Below are 19,259 nucleotides of genomic sequence, written 5' to 3'. Positions count from 1 at the left end.
CACAGATTATCAGTCACAAAATCAAAATAAAAAGCTCATCCCCCCAGGGTCTGCTGCTGTCACCAAAATTTCAGAACCACACTGGGCTCATGTGGAATTCTCTCAGATGCAACAAGAGTAAGAAAAATAATGACAATAATAAAAATGAAAACAGCAACTAGCATGATACTAGGCACCAGGCTGAGTACTTTCACCTGCATTCTTACTTAATCATGCCCCCCACCCTAGGAGGTGAGTTGTCGTTGTCTTTTTACAGATGAGGAAACTGCTGACACTTGGGAAACCTAAGGAATCCACCCAAGGTTGCCCAGTGAGTGGCAGGGCCAGGATTTACCCCGGGTTTCCTTGGCCCCAGTGAGTGTATGTCTGTGTTGGTTCCATGGGAACATGGATAAAAGGCTTGGGTTCAATCTCAGCATCCTCACTTGCTTGTAGAGGAACTGTGAGTAAATTTCTTCGTTTCTCTGAGCCTCATTTTTCCACCTATAAAATAACAACAATTACTACTTTGCAGGGTTGTTAAAATGACTTAGGAGAATGTAATATAAAAGGCTAGCAAAGTACTTGACTCATTTACGACTTCAGTGCCTTCCTGGTGACCAGTGGTGGAGTAGTGCCTCAGACTCTCAGCCAAGCACTGGGTGAAGGAAAGCCAGCAGGTTCTCTAACACATCTTCTCCTGGTCTTCCCTCCTCCGACAGCACTTCAGAGCATTTCCCAGAGAGCTTACTCCTCCTAGACTCATAGACCACTAGACCCAAGAGACAGTGACCTTTGAGGATAACTTGTTTTAGTTTTACACTGGTAGAAGTTGAGGCCCAGAGTCGGGTACCTGATGTCACCAGGGGAATTTCTCACAAAGCCGAGAACAAACTTTGTTTTCATTATGTGGCTTTACCCAGAACCAAGCTGAGAGTGATCGAAGGCAATATTTTTTTTCTCTCTAAATGTTTTTCTTCTCGTCTCATGCCAAAAGCCTTCACCCCAAGAACTGTCTGGGTGTGCGCCAGTTTGCCGAGACAATGATGTGCGCTGTGCTGTACGACGCGGCCAACAGCTTTGTCCACCAGCACTTTGTGGAGGTGTCCATGTCGGAAGAGTTCCTGGCCCTGCCCTTGGAGGATGTCCTCGAGCTGGTGTCTCGGGATGAGCTGAATGTCAAATCAGAGGAGCAGGTAAGTAGAGCGTAGTAGTGGCTAGGACATGACAAACGAAATGCTGCTCCTTTTTGTCATCTCTGTTTTATTAACGCTTTTTGCGAGTTTAAGATCTTGATGTGTATGCCCCTGTGTATTATGGGGCTTGCTTTGTTGTATCGTGTGCATGAAAACATTTTATAATTTCAGTGTCTAAATAAGGTTCCATTGATTTTTATCAACGCTAATTTCCTTATTCTTGGATGCTTGGGTTATTTTTAGTACTACTATTAGAAATAATTCTGCTGTGAACAGGAAATAGCAAGTATCTTAACTTTTTCAAAAAGCCTTGTTCTAAAGAAGAGCAGAGCATTGGGGCAGTTGTTTCAGGGGAATGTGAAGTCCAGAGGGTTTTGTTTTGTTTTTTTAAGGTGGGAGAATTACAGCATATTTGACTGCTAATGGGAATTTTCCGGAAGAGAGGGAAGAATTGGTAATGCAGGAGAAAAGCGGAAATAGTTGCCAGAATGAGTGAGAAGAGACAGGGTCTAGGGCCCAACGAGGTGTGTCTTTGATAGGAACCCAGACTGTTCATCCACCGCAGCAGGAGGGAGAGCTAGGTGCACACACCCAGATGAAGAGGGAGCGGGGGAGATGGTGTTAGGTGCTTACTCACGCTCTCTTCTGATTTGTTTCTTTTTTTTCAGCTGAGAGTGAGTGAGGGAGAAGTGTTAGAAATTTGAGGAGAGATGAAAAAGTGTGAAGTTATCTTTTAGGAGAGGGGGAGAATAAAGGACAATGCTAGGGAAATAGAGGGCTTGATAGGAAGCAGAGCCTACCTGAGATGAGGAGTCACGAATTTAAAGTAAACTGGTCAACTCTGTTGTGTGTTTCCTGTCAGCCACATTCAACTCTACTGGTACAGGCGCAGGGTAGGGAGTGACTTGAATTTAAAGAGCTAGACTTCACCGGGGTAGAGATTCTTTCCAGGCAAGTGTGATTGAGCGAGAGGGGAGCATTTTGTTGAGTTGTAGAAAGGAATAAGAAACCAGTGATGGGTTTTCATTAGGATGTGATAATGAAAACCAGGAAGCAATTTCAAGAGACTGGACCAAACGGAGTAGCTGGGGAAGTGGAGAAAAAGCAGTGGTTTCAGGGGACAAGTAGGAGGAAAGATGGATGGGCCCAACAGTGTGGAGTGGAGGTTTGAGTTTGGGGATTGCAGAGTGTGGCCTTTGGTTGAATGGAGTTGCTGCCGTCAGCTGGAACTTCACCTCTGTCTTGGCAGGTCTTTGAAGCTGCATTGGCCTGGATCAGATACGACCGGGAGCAGAGGGGGGCCTGCCTGCCTGAGCTGCTGTCCAATATCCGCCTGCCTCTCTGCCGACCCCAGTTCCTTTCGGACCGAGTGCAGCAGGATGACCTGGTGCGTTGCTGCCACAAATGCAGGTGAGCAAGGGTGGACCTGTATAGGGCACTGCCGAGAGCTGGGCAGAGAAGAGAACTTGACAGTTCGGCTACTTCTGCTCCAGCAAATGGGAGGAAGGACTTTGAGTGGTCAGTGTAATGCATGGTGCAAGGACTGGTCTGCCCTCTATCTAGAACCTGGGAGAGGAAGTGATCAGAGTCAAGTCTTGTACCTTACGCAGAGAAATGCCATGTGGAAGCATCAAGGTAGAAGTTGTTTGAGGATCTTCTAGCGTCTTCATCCATTGATCTTTTTATTAAGCTCCAAGCCAATACATTTTGCCTCCCCTGACCCTGTCCACACCAGGAGTTGACTTGGTGGTGCATATATGACTTCCTGGGGCTCGTTGCCCTCTTCAGTAACTACTCATCAGTAGCCTGGTTTCAGCTGGGCGTAGGGCTCTGCATCCACAGTGATGGGCAGGAGGGAGGACATGTTTACCAGCATGTGAACTTTTAACCAGAGTGAATCAGTTAGAACATGGCAGAACGGAGCTACCAAGACAGTTCAGAAGATGGTGGCTCTATAGAAAGACTGTTAAAAAAGTAAATCAGCAGAGGGAAATGTTCCTCTTCCTTCGTGTTACTTTTCGTATTCATAGCAATGAAATATTTCCTCTTCTTTGCTGGCACGATTTTACATATATTTGGATATCATCTTCATTTTCCCAACTCTAGCAGTATTCAGATGGCGCAGGACCAGGCAGTGTTTCATTCTATCATACATGGGGTCGCTATGAGTCAGAACCGACTCGAAGGCACCTAACAACAACAAAGGAGTATAAAGGTCTGTGTCAGGAAAGCGGGGGGTAGAGGTGTGGCTGGAGGTAGCTGGGGCCCTGTGATGAGCAGTCTTGGGGGCACTGTATAAGAGTTTGGACTTTATTCTGTAGCCAGTGAATTGCTATCAAAGGTTCTTCAGCAGAGAGCAACATGGTGAATCTGCATTTAGAAAGACAGCTTGGACGGTAGTGTGGAGGGTGGAGTGGAGGGAGGTGGCTGGAGGCAGGGGACTCTGTGAGGAACTATTGACTGCTGCTGCCACTGTCCTGGAGAGAAATGGTTAATGGTAAGGTCACAAGGTATGAGCTATGGTGCAGTCATAGGGAGGAGAAGGAAGGGCTGGACCTGAGTGGAGACAGGATGCAGGCTGCTTGTTGAACTTCCCCAAAGCCAGCCATTTTAGCCACTGCCCTGTTTTTCTCATGGCTGGTATGTGCCTGTTAGAGGATAGTCATTTTGATTCCACCAGCCAAGGTGGACTCTGCTCATGGCTGCCCTAGAACTCACCCGGGCTCTTTGAAACTAAACCTTCCAGGAGGCTTCTCCTTCCATGATTCCCCTGCAGTTGGGGAGGGGAGAGCCAGCCTTGGACAGTGCAAATGTGGACCACATGGGGAGAATACCTCCTGTCCTTGCATCTTGCACCTCATTCCAGGGACCTGGTGGATGAAGCAAAGGACTATCACCTCATGCCAGAGCGCCGGCCACACCTGCCGGCTTTCAGAACTCGACCTCGCTGCTGCACATCCATCGCTGGTCTTATCTACGCTGTGGGTGGCCTCAACTCAGCAGGTATCTTGCAACTCCCCTTTGCAGAGCCCTGGCTTGGATTTGGTGGACGAAGAGACACCATACAACCTGCCCTAGCCTTTCTGATTCCCCTCCTTGGTGTTGCCACCACTCTTGCCCCTTTTGATTTTATGTGATTTTTCTATAGTTAGAGGGTGTCAGATATTAATACCATGGATTCAGAATATCATTGCTAAAGGCTGTCAGCTTTTAGAGATCCCTTACTTTACAGAGGAAACCCTGGTGGCATAGTGGTTAAGTGCTATGGCTGCTAACCAAAGGTTCAGCAGTTCAAATCTGCCAGGTGCTTCTTGGAAACTCTATAGGGGAGTTCTGCTCTGTCCTATAGGGTCACTGTGAGTCAGAATCAACTCAACGGCACTGGGCTTGGTTTTGGTTTACTTCATAGATGGGGAAATTGAGGCCCAGAGAACTTTCTCTATGTTCACACAAATTGTTTTGGCAGAGTAAGAATTAGAACTCAGGTGTCCTGGTGACCGAGCCAGCATGCTTTCCCTAACATCACACTAGCTCACGGCATTCACTCAGCTCTGGGTAGGATACAGTTGGACACCCAGTTCCGTTACAGTTGGTCATATGACTCTTGAGTTAGTCTGTGAGAATGTCATCACTAGAAGAAAGATTCTCTGAATACACAGAGCCTTCCACTGTCAACAGTACTTTTTACTCACCTCCTCTCCTGTGACACACATGTGCTTTCTAATCTGCGTGTAATTGGCAGCCCTTGTATCATACAGTCAGGTTTTCAGGAAAGCTCCTGGGGTCACCTCCCCTCCTGCCTGCCTCAGGGCAGTAGAGGCTTAGTAGAGAGGGCAGTGTGGACATCTTAATCTGCAATACATTGACATAAGGGGTTGGTATTTCTGATGTCAATCCAGGTGTGTATAGTGGTGAGGGAGCTGGTGAACAGTTCTGACCAGTTTTGTTTTTAATCAAAGGTATGTGGGGCAATGGAATATTGAACCAGGAATAAAGCAAGGTGGTTCTAATCTCCGCTACTTGTTAACCTTATGACCTGGAAAAGGTCAGTCCCCAACTAAAGTTGAGGCAGTTGCTGATACATATCCCAGTGCAGAATAAAACAAGGAGGCAATTAGCTCATTTGATCTTCACAAATACCTGATAAGAAAGGAAGGGCTGCAGTGATCATTTTTCCTTGCTGTGACAACTGCTATTTATTAAGCACTCAGGGTGTTTCAGGCTTCTAGGTGGCAGGTGGTTTGTGCTTATCTACTGACCTAAAACCTGGTGGTTCAAACCTACCCTGTGGCACTGTAGGTCTGGTGATCTGCTTCCATGAAGATTACAACCAAGAAAACCCGATGGAACTCAGTGCTATTCTGTAACACATGGAGTCACCATGAGTCAGAGTAGATTTAACTGCAACAGGTTTGGTTTAGTATATTTCAGAACCATGCTAGATGCTTTACTTACGTCATTTAATCCTCCAAGCTGCTCTGCAATAGAGATTATCTCCATTTCACATTCGAGAACAGAGGATCAGGGACACCCCCTAGTAAATGAGAGTCGGCATTATCTGTGCCCTTCCCTCCAGGCATGCCTCTTCATGGGGAGAAAGTGTGATGACTGGCATTCATCCTGGGCTCTAAGAGAGAATATTTGAGTGTAATGAGAACTGCCCTCTCTAGAAAGTGATATCTCCTGTCTGATTCTGATTTTCCTTAAAGAATTGGGTTTGAAGTTATCATGACTAAAATTTCTTAATGGGTCCTTTTGGTTTGACTGATTCTGTCAGAAGAGCTGATAGAATCAAATCAAATGTTCCACATAATCAATGGCCAATAACTGTGATCCAAACGTGTAGCCTCCTGTGTTTTAATTTGAGTAGCAAATTTTTATGCAGGTGACTCCCTGAATGTGGTGGAAGTGTTCGACCCCATCGCCAACAGCTGGGAGAAGTGCCATCCCATGACAACAGCCCGCAGCCGCGTGGGCGTGGCCGTGGTGAATGGGCTTCTCTACGCCATCGGGGGATACGATGGCCAGCTGCGGCTGAGCACCGTGGAGGTCTACAACCCAGAGATGGACAGCTGGACCAGAGTGGGGAGCATGAACAGCAAGAGAAGGTATTCCGGAAACCATTTGTGCAGCCCAAACATACACACTGAGCCTCTAGGGAACATCGTGCTAGACGAGGAGGGCACGCAATAAAGTCAAACCCAAGCTTTGGCCTGGGAATCTCCTGCAGCCAGGCCAGCCCCTCCCGGCACCTCCTGGGAGCAAGCCCCCATCTGCCTAAAAGTAAAATACTTGCCTTGTCATCTGAGGAACTTGGGGAGATGAGATGTGTCAGTTGTATCATTATGTAAGTGCCAGATGAGGGATTGAAAATATTTATTGTGGAAGATCCGAGGAAGGAAACAGGGCTAGAATGTCTGGAAGATTTTAGAGAAGAGGTGGGATTAAAGTTGAAACGTAAAGAGTAAGGAGGATTTAAATTTATCAAAGATGAAAGGAAATCCAAGTTTTTTTTTTTATATATATATATGCTTTCCTCCCCAGGCCCCTGCTACACATGTGACTTCACTACCTGGGGATTATATGAACCAAAGCAATGTTCTTTACTTCAAGGTCACCACACATTCCCCCAGGTCTGGAGCACATAGGTATTTGCAAGGCAGACTAAGTTTATGCATCACTTAATACATGTCAGCTACTTGTTTGCTCTACCACTTGCCCACTCACGTTTCCTGTATAAGAAGTGAGATTAGAAGACATCCAAATAGTGCCTCCATTTAGCCTTCTGAGTGCTAAAGTGACAGCAGCATCTTTCCTTACATTAGATGTGTGGTTGAATAATTACATGCTTGGGCGGTGTGAGCTTTGGAGGGCTCAAGGGATTTAACTGACAAGTTCTGCGGTTCTTCTGCCCTCAGCAAGCCTGCATCAGATCAGTGGCTTCAAGTGGCACTCTCTTCAGAGGACTGACATAGGAGCGAAGCAATCCAAGGCCCCCTACCAACCTAACCCGAAGCTCTGCGTTTAGCTCTTTTGTGTATTAAGTTTCCTTGACGTGTGCCCAACGTGAGAGGAAAAAAAAGTTACATGAATTTTAAAAGGAGGGGGGTTGAAAACCACCAAACCAGATGGCCTCTAAGGGCCTTTCTGCTTTGTAGTTCTGTGACCTCAGCACTCACCTGTTTGTCTGACCATGTTTCGGGTCCTGTATTTGTAAGATAAAGTGACTGCTCATGGTGGTGAGAAAGAAAAGTTAGTGTGAAAGTCCTTTGCCACATAAAAGTGTCATGACCATGATACACATTTTCCATATTCAGCAATGTTAGTATGTGGTCGTGGGTGGGAAGAATCTGCTGTTGTACCAGTAAGACCAGATTCTCAAAATGGGTTCTGTCCTGGAAGGAAAAAAATTGCATATATATATGTAGAACCTGCTTCTCCCAAACCAAGTGCTCGGATTCTCGTGGTTCTTTCCTCCCACACCCCACTCCCCGCCCCCTGGTGCTTCCTCCTTCCTGTTCCTTGGATACTTTGCAGCTTTCTGTGATACTGAATTTTGGTGGCATTGCTCCATATCCCTAACCCTGAGTGGCTTGCTTCCTTTGACTGCCATCAGTTGTCCTTCCTTGTGTGTTTGTTCTGGACCATTTGCTCGCTTTGATGTCCCTGGGTTTGGAGTGTTGTCTGGGAGGAGCGTCCTCTGGGAATTCCTTTCCCTCACTTTGGTTAATGCCCTGTTATTAGTAGCCTGGGCCCAGCTCCATTTCATCCCCTTTAAATATAGGCTACCTTAGAATGTTCCCTTCTCTCCTAACACCCCACACAGCTGTCCATCCTGACAGTCCGTGACAAACTCCTTCCTGCTGTCTCTCCTTCCCCTCTCCTCCAGGCTCCCAGACCACCTCCAGGAAGCTCTTGCACACTGGACTCCTCCAGCCCACACTGATCACTGCCCCCTTATGTCTTCACACTTGTCTTTACCACTTATTTGATTGTGTCATACAGCTTTGTGGCACCTCTTAATTTTCTCTCATAATGTTGTTGAACTTCTGTATTATTAATTTTTATGTTTGTCTTGCGTCTTCATCTAGAAGGATAGTGAATTTGTGATCTTCCCACAGTCCTTGACTAAGACAAGCCCCCTCACCCCGACCTCTTCAGGCTGGTTTGGGGGGTCCATTACCACATCTTTCAAATGGACATTGTGCGGATCAGATGAGATCATGTGTGGACACACTTTGAAGACTGCACATTCATTTGAAAGGTGGCAGTTAGCCTTATATGTTTTATTTTTTCTGTTTGTTCCACACCCAAATTCATTTTTAATCTTCTCTGGCATCAGCTTTGGAAACAGTGGATCAGGCAGCTTGAGATTTGTTTTTAGCTTTTCCTGAGGTTCTGTGTAGAACAGAAGATTGCCTAATTACCCTGGGGCCAGGCCCTGGGTCTTTGATATTAGGAGAGCCCAGCGTGGTGAACAGCATGGGAGCCGGGCTTCTCTCTGAGCAGCCTTGTCTGGTGGTGGTCATACTTCCTAACTTGCAGGGTGCTGTACAGGTTACAAATGGCACGTGTAGATCACCTGAGACATGTAGTAAATGCACAACACACAGGAGCTATGGCATCATTCGCCAGGACAGATTAGGGACCATGCTGGGCCTCGTGTGCAATGAAAAGACATCTGTCAAACTTTTTGGTGAACTGAATGATTAAATCGGGAGGTAATGCAACAAACATGCATCGAGGGCCTAGTATGTACAAAACACCACTTAAAGTGCCGCCAGGGTTCACAGATAAAGAGCTTTCCCTGCCTTCCAGGAGGCCCCTACCTATAGAGAAGTGGCAGACAGATCCTGAGACCCCGTGGTGCCAGAGTGTAAGCACTTTGTGGGCAAGGACATTGGCTTGCTCACCACTCCAAACCTGTGCCTCCGACAGTGTACCTTGCAAGTGTCTAATGAAAATTCATAGCTGGGTGGATGAACAACCGTGATAAGTGCTCGAATAAAGAAAGAAGCCTCTCTGGGAGTGTGGGGTCTGGAGAGAGTAATTCTTGCTGACACAGATCAAGAATTGAGAGGAAGGGGTGAAGGGAGGGACCCCAGGATAGGGACTTGGGGGACTAGAAGAATCACACAGAAGCTTCAATCATCTGTTTTCTACCTTTACTTGGTCACATACTTGGGATTTAGGTCTGTTCTAGAAAGAGGCAGTCTATAAAAAAAAAAAAAAAAAAAAAAAGTCTATAGGTAGGTTTATTTCTTGGTGAGCCAGGTAGTCCGAGGCCTGTCTGGGATCACAGCTCTGTCTGTTGCAGTGCCATGGGGACGGTCGTGCTGGATGGGCAGATCTACGTCTGTGGGGGCTATGATGGCAACTCCTCGCTCAACTCTGTGGAGACCTACTCACCTGAGACAGACAAGTAAGGACTGTAACCCCTCTGGGGCACCTGGAACTTCCTAAACAGAGAGTATGGAAATTTAGAACTGGAGTTTTTTATTTACGCTTCTCAAAGGTAGAGAATATCTTACCTTTTCCCCTATAGTATCTTGCATGCAGTAGGTATTTAATAACTGTTGGTTAAATAAATGAATGATGGAAGAAATTATAAAAACAAATAGACTAGATAGATGCTTGGAAACATTTTTTCAATGGCCTGTTAGCTAAATCAGCCCATTTTAATGTAAATGCACATGAGAGGGGCTAAGAAATAGATGAGCAGCATTTTCCAAAGTGGGTAGGATGTGATTTGGGGGAAAAAAGTCAATATGGTCAGATAAGCTTGGGAAATGAAGACTATACCACCAGACTCCTTATTCTTCCATAATACATGTTAACATTTTAAAGGCTCTGGAAAATTCTGCAGTAAAGAAGCCTGTTTAACCTAGTGTTTTATATAGTATCTATTATTGTCTTGTGGAATTAGTATTTTCTGGAAAACACTGGTAAGATTAGCTCCAGTTTTTCATTTCAGTACTTTGAATCTTCTGATATTATGTAATAAAATATAAGCAAGTTAGTTGAATGGATTTATGACAGTGCTTTTAAGCCAATACCAATTCACTTAGCCGGCTCACTCTCGGATAGCAAGCTGGGTGTCCAAGGTCCATACATAGCGCCCAGTCTGGTAGGGCCACAGGTCCATCATGATCATCCTACCCTGGAGGCCTGTGTCCAGAGCTTCTGGGCACAGAGTGGGGGGTACCTTCATCCTCCCTGGGGTTGAGAGGAGAAGCATGGTGGTTGACCATCTGAGGTGAGACCCGTATGGATAGACAGTGGGAGTCGTGCCTTGTAGGCAGGAAGACAGCAAGCAGAGCAGTTCAGAGATAAGAAAGTGCTCGGCGTGATCAAGGACAGCAGTCATCATCTAGTGGGCAGGAACACAGGGTGTGGAAGAGAGATGGGACAGGCGTAGGTGGTGCGTGGCCAGGATAAAGCTGGACAGTAGGTGTGGGCCAGGCAGTAAAGAACCACTTCAAGGAACTTGGGCTTTGCCTTAAGGGAACATCGAAGTGCCGTGGGAGGGATGCGCTGCAGGATTGTGTCTGAGAGTGATGCCTCTGGCTGTGTGGGATTGGGATGGGAGTGGTACGAAAGCTAGACCACCTTTAAGGAGGCAGTTACAGTGGTCTTAGTAACAGACTAGAGTAGGATAGTGGCAGTGGGGCTGGAAACAAGCGACGACTAGGAGTCAAACCAGCTGGGACTTGGTGACCACAAGAATGTTCAGGCTAAGGGGGAAGAAGCCAAAGAAAACACTGAGTTTTATCATTACAGCAACAAGATAGCTGGTGGTCCCATTAACAAGACCAGGGAGTGCAAGGAAAGAACAGATCTGTGGGAGCCGGAGGCCTTGATTGGGACATGCTGATTTTGAGTGCCCGCGGAAGTGAGCTAAGAAGATTGGCTGTGGGCCCGAAGCTTGAGCTAGAGACTGTGGCCAGAGAGAGCAGTCAGCAGAGATGATGGGGGAGGCTTCAAGAGTGAAATAGATCATCCCGGGGTATAAGGGGACACAACACAGTTCACCCGCACCCTGTTCCACACTCTCATGCCTCCTCTCCTGTTTTGGCTCTCTCCTAAAGGTGGACAGTGGTGACCCCGATGAGCTCAAATCGCAGTGCTGCTGGGGTTACAGTCTTTGAGGGCAGGATATATGTGTCGGGAGGCCACGACGGCTTGCAGATCTTCAACAGTGTGAGTCTGGGCTCCTCCTGGGCTAAGGGCACCTCCTCCTTCCATCTTAAGCGTTATTTTGAAAGAGAGTTGTCTGAAAAAAAAGCCAGCCTTCCCACTGCTGGACAAAGTGTCATCTAGTGAGGTTTCAGGTCATCTACCGCGTGCTCTAAAATTCTGAAGTTCCGGAGAAAGGGTGCCAGTGTACACAGTACCTAAAAGAGGGGTAGGGCATAGCCGTGCTACCATCCCTACCCTGTTCAGTGTGAATCGCGGGCTGATAAGTGAGACCTTGTGAAACCCCTGCCCATAGCAATGTCAAATGTGGATCGTGAATATGCAAATACTTTTGTTCTGGATAATTTACTTGAAATTGCATTTTTTCTTAAAATGACTCAACAGCCATTGAGTGGTGGCTCCGTCGAGTCAGCCAGTGCTGTAGCGGAAAGCCCCTGGACAGACTTCAGAAGACCCAGCTCTCGTGCAGGCTCTGTCACTACATGGCAGTGCATTCTCGGGCAAATCCTCTTCAGATGTAAACAGAAGGGGTCAGATCAGGGGCTCTCTTACCTATCCCTGTAAACCCTAGAGCAGGTGTGCAGCTGGCAGAGCTCCTCATCCAGGCCGCCCACGTAGCCTGACACCGTGTGGGCCATTGTGCCCTGCAAGGCCACCCCGAGCGCTGTGCGCTGGCTCTGACTGTCCTGTCCCTGTGCCCCTCTCCCCACTGTAGGTGGAGCACTACAATCACCACACAGCCACCTGGCACCCGGCATCAAGCATGCTGAACAAGCGCTGCCGGCACGGCGCTGCCTCCTTGGGAAGCAAGATGTTTGTCTGCGGGGGCTACGATGGCTCTGGCTTCCTCAGCATCGCCGAGGTGTACAGTTCAGTGACAGACCAATGGTGCCTAATAGTCCCCATGCACACACGTCGGAGTCGGGTCTCCCTCGTGGCCAGCTGTGGGCGCCTGTATGCTGTGGGGGGTTATGACGGACAGTCAAATCTCAGCTCAGTGGAGATGTATGACCCAGAGATGGACTGCTGGACATTTATGGCCCCCATGGCGTGTCATGAGGGAGGGGTTGGCGTGGGCTGCATCCCACTCCTCACCATTTAAGGCAGAGGGTAGGATGTGGAGGGGTAGGGATCTGGTACAGACATAGGCGCTTCTTTCCATGAGCAATCCCTTTCGGGAGAGGCAGTGGACCAGAAGGTGGGGTGAACTGCGAGCTTGCTGGAGGTATGGTTTTTCCAGGTGCTTACACCCTCCCTTGCTGTGCTGCCCTTGTGACCTTCAGCCTAGGTCATCAAGATGCACAGCATGGGATGAAGCCCGTCTGGGGCCTGGCAGATTGTGACATGGAGCTACTCTGCTGGTCTACACCTACACAGGCCCCATCTAAGCCCAGCTGCCACCCGCCACATCAGTATGGGCCACCCACCTGCTGACCTTCCTCCTCGCCTGCTAGTTGGCCAGCCATGTTGTGGCTGGTTTGCCGTGGGATGACTGCAGGGGCCAAGCCTTTTGGAAACAGTGAGGTGTGGCTGGGAGAGGAAGCCCATGCAGTGACACAGCCACCACCTTGTGCTGGGTGCACACAGCGTGCTCCTTCCGTTGTAGGGCATAAAGGGTTTGTCCTCACCCCATGGTGAGCAGAACAAGTTTCCCTGTGTCTAATTTTGGGATTCGAGGGAGTTTGTTTTTTTTTTTTCATCTTATTCAGGAGAAACAGAAGAAGAAAAAAAGATACTTGAAAGAAACTGAAGGAAAGTGAAACAAAAAAAAAAACGCTTGAAAGAAACTGGAAAGAAAAACACTTTTTTTATGTGAACTTTTTTGCGGGAAGAAAAAAGTATAAAAGACACTAAAGGCAAATACATGTTTAAACGGAAAACCGCCAAACATGAAAAGGGCGGCCTCCACTCCCACCTTCGGATCCCAGGGTCCTGAGGCCTGACACAACACGAGGGGTTCCCTCAGAGCCCCAGCGTGTCTGAGGTCAGTGCATTCTCGACTGGTCCTGTAGCAGGGTGCTCATGGGGCTTGTCTTCACACCCGTTGTCAGAGGACTTTTTTAACCACAGATTCAGCCGGTCTGCTGAATTACTGCCGCTCTTCTCCGCGGGCCCTGAAGCTTCAGAGGCTCCCGTGATTACCTCCCACTGCCACTGCGGCGGCGCTCATTTCCGATTCCTCACTTTCATTTCTCCCTTTTTTTGACCAGCAGGAAACAGTAGGTCTGGCCAGATTCTCACTTTCCCATCGATCATTTTTGGATCATTTTCCCCATCGTGATGCTTCCGGGGCACATTGACCACTTGTACCTCTAGAACCTAACCAGGGGCTTGCTCCTTCCACCAGCCACGAGCTGGCTTGGTTCAGTAACCTCGTCTGCCCTGCCAGTCCACTGCTCCTCCATCCACTCGCCAATTCCAGGGGTTGGCCCTCTCCAACCCTTGGCAGACCAACCAGCAAGGTGGACCTTTAGAATCAAGCAAAGCTGGCTTTACAACATAAAGGACTAAAGGCCGAAAGAATCTCTTGCTGCTGCAAAAACAGTGTTTTCTATTTCTTCCTCTAACCTTGGCAGATGACCTCTTGAAGGGACTCCATGCTCTTTGCTCCTCTTCCTCCTCCGTTGGTGGGACCTTGATGTAGCACAGTGGGGCCCCAACAGGAGGACGCTTCCCGTTACCAGTGCGCTGGGCACTGGGGCTGTTTCCCTCCCTCCAGCTTCTATAATCGAGCCAGGACAAGCTGGAGAAAGAACATTGTAAAGTCTGTGGTGTACTTCAGGCCTTTTTCCTTAAACTGCTGCTGCCAAAATCTGGTTTTATAAAATTCTCCCAGTAGAGACTAAAGAAGGAAATGATTCCTTTAACTCAAAGGCTTTTAGGGTCCCCACTCTCCATCTGGTTGGCCTCCTCTTCTCTGCTGCCTGCCTGGGGTGCCCCAGAAGCCTGTTCAGAAAGACGCTCTCCAGAGCCTGGGGAGGGTCTCCCACCCCAGGGCCTTCAGGTTTACCGGTGTGTGCAATCGCCATGCATTCAGAGGAAAGGACCTTTGTTGACTGAAACTTAGGAGCTGGGCCTCTGCTACAAGCACTTGAAAATGATGTTTTGTTTTGTTTTTTTATTTTAAAAGACTCAACAATCTGATGCAGTCTAACCTGGGCTCAGGTGGAGCTCTGGCATTTCTCACCCTCTCCTCCGGCCGTCCACACACGTGCTTCCCTTCTGCTGGGTTTGCCTACAGAGGTAGACTGGGACGGAGGTCAGCTCTGTGCTTCCTGTTAGAGAGGGGTATATTAGTCTTCATCTTATCATAACCTCCTTCCTTTTGTGAATTTGAAGCAGCACTGACGAGCCTCAATTGCGAAGGTGTTAAGAATCAATCAGTGGGGTACTGAGTGGACCTCATTGGGTCCGTTTGACACCTGCCCCAAATTTTGCAACTGGGGATAGATCGACCATTTTCCTAGTGGCTGGAGCTCTGTTCTTGGAGTAGCCTTCCTGAGACCGCTCCCAACCTCCCACCTCCTAGTGTAGTAGTCACACTGCTGTACCTGAGGTCAAGGTTTTCAAGTAAGATAAATCATCTGGACTCTGAGCACAGTGAGCAAACATTTCTCTCATCAATTCCTCAGTCTAATGGTGAATGACCATTTGCAAATGGCTGGTCTGGCTCTTTGGTGTTGGAACCTTTCTAGCAGCATCATTGAAAGAAGAAGCATTAACCTAGGATGTTGTAAAAAGAGGAGGACAGGTGTTTCACTCAGCAAGCCCTGGGATCTGGCCCAGCTCTTAGCAGAGGACTGATGTCCACTGTACTTGGGCATTTCCCCTTCTTGGATAACACATGGAGCCTTCTGGGTTTCGCCTAAGATCAAAGCCAGGATGGGAGCTAAAAACCAGCTTTGTGACTTGACCACAGAGGTGTGACTAGGTAGGAATTCTGTCTTCCTCCCCAATTTATTGTTTCCCAGAAAAATCTTATCTCCCTTTATTTATAGAATGCATGTCTTTTGTGTTAAGAAACCAAAGAGAAATAAAGAGAACACTCCTGATATCTTGCCCTTTCTTGATTTTAATTTTATTGTGATAAAATACGTGTAACAAAACATTTGCCATTTTGACCTTTTTACATGTACAATTCAGTAACATTGATTATGTTCACCATGATATGCAACATCACCACTATGTGCTTCCAAATTTTTTCACCACCCTTAGCAGAAACTCAGTACGCTGTAAGCAAGAACTCCTTCTTTTCCCTTCCCACCTGCCCCTGGTAACCCCTAATAAACTTTGGTCTCTATGTATTTGCCTGTTCTGGATATTTCATATGAGTGGGATTTTACAATATTTCTCCTTTTGTGTCTGACTTATTTCACTCGCTATGATGTTTTCAAGGCTCATCCATGTCATGGCATGTATCAACTTCATTTCTCTTTATGTCTGAATAATATTTCATTGTATGTATATTACCACATTTTGTTTATCCAGTTATCTGTTGATGGACACTTGAGTTATTTCCATACCTTTTTAAATTTATTTTTTAAATAGTAGACGTAAACTTGTCCCCAGGTGATGCAAACGGTTTGTGCTCAACTGCTAACCTAAAGGCTGGCAGTTCAAACCCACCCAGTGATACTGCAGAAAAAAAGGCCGGACAATCTTCTTCTATTAAGATTACAACCAAGAAAATCCTGTGGATAAAGCATAGAGGAGTAGCTTGGGGGGCAGTGAGACTAAGTTAATGGGAGTAAAACAACTATAACAGAAATAATGAGAATGGTAACACGAGGTGAAGAATGTAACCAGTGTCACTGAACATTATGTGTAGAAATTGTTGGATGGTGTCTTAGTTATCTAGTGCTACTATAACAGAAATACCACAAGTGGATGGCTTTAACAAACAGAAATTTATTTTCTCACAGTCTAGTAGGCTAGAAGTCCAAATGCAGGGCATCAACTCCAGGGGAAGGCTTTCTTTCTCTGTGGGCTCTGGAGGAAGGTCCTTGTCATCAGTCCTCCTCTGGACTAGGAGCTTCTCCGAGCAGGAACCCTGAGTCTAAAGGATGCGCTCAGCTCCCAGTGCTTCTTTCTTGGTGGTATGAGGTCCCCATGTCCCTCTGCTCACTTCTCCTTTTTATATCTCAAAAGAGATTGGCTTAAGACACTATCTAATCTTGTAGATTTTATCAATATAACTGCCACTAATCATAGTGATAGGATTTACAACACATAGGGAAATCACATCAGGTGACAAAATGGTACCCAATTATGCAATATTGGAATCATGACCTAGCCAAGTTGACAGATGCTTTTGGGGGACACAGTTCAATCCATGACAGATGGGAGTGTGTTTTACTGTGTATATTTTCACCAAAAATACAATAAAATATTTTTTAAAAAAACCCTATGGAGCAGTTCTACTCTGTAACACATGGGGTCACCATGAGTCGGAATTTACTCAATGACAACAACAACAACAGAAGTAAATCCTATTTTTATTGTGATTCAGTGGAAAACATATTGGACAAAGTACAAATATTCCTGTGAAAATAAGGGGAAAGCAAGATGTATGCAAAAGCAGTCTTGGGAGAGATGTGTGTACTTCGTAAGAATGGGCTCTAGTGAGAAATCCAGAGAGCTTCATTCACATGTTACTACTGCAGATTTGGTCCTGTCCAAATTATTTCTCTCATGGGGTTTCCCCTTTTCTTCTCTCAACGGCTGTGAAACTCAGTGTTCCCCTCTGGATGTGCTGGCCTATGGATTTCCTGAAACTGTCACCTCCAGCTCCTTTTTTAAGCTCTAGGCCAGAGGTACTTTAACTTTGGTGTGCATAAATGTCACTGGAAAAGTTTTAAACCACAGATTGATTCCTAGGTCCCCCCAGAGATCAATTCCATGAGGCAGGGGGAAGCCCAGACAACCTGTGTGGACAGGTTTCCCTGGTGGGCCATATGCGCAGCAAAGTGTGAGAGCTGGGCTCCTGTCTCAGTTTCCACCTTCCAAACTACAGCCACACTCCAGGCCTGCCTTCCTGAAATTACACCCTACTTACTGTGGTTGTGGATGTTGGGAAGCTCTTCAGTCACACTTTTCCAAAGTCAGCTTGTGTTCAGGCTCTCCGTTGGGTAATTGTTACGCTCTTGGAGGACAACTTTTTAAGTTTTTGAAAGGTATGTCATTCCCACACGCACACACCACTAGCACGTATTTCACACACACACATACACACACTCTTATCCATTCTCATCTGATCCTCTCAGTAATCCCCAGAGAGTAAATAGTGTAGCTCATGATGACATAAGAAACTGTCTTAGAAGGGTTGAGTAACTAACCCGGTTCATCAAGGAACTGGTGATACTGTCAAGAGTTGAGACCAGACCTCCACACTCACAGTCTAGGGCTCCCAAGGGGAACAGTGTCTTCAATCTTTGAAGCAGTTGACTGACCCAGCCTCCAGGCCCAATGTGTGGGAGGTGTGATGCCCAGTGCTGTGATGGGCCTTGGAGAAGCATGCTGGGCAGTGAGGGAAAGATAAGAACCCACGTTTAGATAATAGAAGCAGGCACCTTTGTGCTGAAAGAGGAAGTCAGATGGCCTATGCACCAGTGATACCGGATAAATGTCAAATGCCTGTAAAACAGTAACAGCCCTCTCCAAGTAAGCTAAACCCTGGCTATCAGAATCAGAGCCCCATGGAGTGAGCTTTAGCTAGACTCATTTGGTTGACTTTCTGTTCCTTTTTCCTGTTTTCTCTCTTTTATTTCTCTCCCTCTCTCTTTTGTTTATGTTTTTGAGACTCAGCTCCCCTCAAGATTAGCGGCAGAATCCACTCCTTTTCACCCCGAAGGCCAGCACTACTGGTTTTTACTGCTGCTCACACTAACATAACATTAAAAAAAAAAAAAAAATTACACAACCAAAAAATGACAAGGGAATGGCACAGTTTTCATAGAGAGCATTCCTGGCTTGCTGGTCCCAATTTAATCTCTGCTGGTACATAGACACTTTTCTCTTTCATGGAGCTCAGTTCCCTACTGAGTTCTCTCTTTCTAGGTTGTTGGTTCAGAATAAAACCCAAACTCCATAAAAAAATAAGCGTAGCCTAAAAAGCCCCCATGATCTGGTACCTCTTTCCACCCACCCTCCCGGAACCACGCCTTTAGGGTCCCAGTTTAGGTGTCCTCCCTGCAGGAAAGCTCTCTGGGCTTGCCCCACCATGATAATGGCCTGATTTCCTGTCTGTCTGACTCACTAGAGCTTAAGCACCATCAGTTATATTCAGATTCAAAGTTCATCTCATCACGCTTCTCTAGTCTTCCTCCATTTGCATCAAGGTTGTTTTTTACAGTTTTATTGAGGTATAATTTACTGTAAAATTCATCCCTTGTAAATGTACAATGCAATGGTTTTTAGTAAATGCACAGTTGTACAACTATTACCACCTGAGTTTAGACTATTTCCATCACCCCAAAAACTTCCTTCATGCCCATTTGCAGTTAATCCCTGTTCCCACTTCCATGCTCAGCCAATCATTATTTTGCTTTTTGTCTCCATAGATCTGCCTCTTCTGGGTATTTCATATAAATGGAATCATAGAATATGTGGTTTTTTGTGTCTGGCTCTTTCATTTAGAATAATGTGTTTTGAGGTTCATCCATATTGTAGAATATGTCAATAGTTCCTTTTATTGTTCCTGAATAGTATCCCACTGTATGGCTATACCACACATTTGTTTATTCATTCACCAGTTGATGGATATTTAAATTATTTCCAGTTCAGGGCTATTATGAATAACACTGCTATAAGCATTCATGTACAAGCCTTTGTCTGGACATATATTTTTATTCCTCTTGGGTAGATTCCTAGGAATGGAATTGCTGTGTC

The 19,259-nt window shown here is 46.5% G+C and overlaps 1 protein-coding gene across 3 annotated transcripts in view; it reads left to right on the top strand.

Moving 5' to 3' along the window:
* KLHL18 (kelch like family member 18) overlaps positions 1-15,676 on the top strand; it is a 64,432-nt gene extending 48,756 nt beyond the window's left edge. For 2 of the 3 annotated variants that reach the window (XM_010589856.3, XM_023547778.2), the window contains 7 exons: positions 977-1,175; positions 2,425-2,585; positions 4,042-4,178; positions 6,046-6,283; positions 9,493-9,597; positions 11,264-11,375; positions 12,088-15,676. In XM_010589856.3, the coding sequence (XP_010588158.1) occupies positions 977-1,175; positions 2,425-2,585; positions 4,042-4,178; positions 6,046-6,283; positions 9,493-9,597; positions 11,264-11,375; positions 12,088-12,474 (1,339 nt within the window). In that variant the 3' untranslated portion in view covers positions 12,475-15,676. The remainder of the gene's footprint in view (positions 1-976; positions 1,176-2,424; positions 2,586-4,041; positions 4,179-6,045; positions 6,284-9,492; positions 9,598-11,263; positions 11,376-12,087) is intronic. The other variant, XM_003409689.4, reaches the window with a different exon arrangement.
* Positions 15,677-19,259: the final 3,583 nt, after the last annotated feature.

The sequence above is a fragment of the Loxodonta africana genome, chromosome 22, assembly GCF_030014295.1.
Source record: "Loxodonta africana isolate mLoxAfr1 chromosome 22, mLoxAfr1.hap2, whole genome shotgun sequence".
NCBI classification, from domain to species: domain Eukaryota; kingdom Metazoa; phylum Chordata; class Mammalia; order Proboscidea; family Elephantidae; genus Loxodonta; species Loxodonta africana.
Note: the sequence above shows the minus strand (reverse complement) of the source record. Positions and strands in the feature narration are given on the sequence as shown.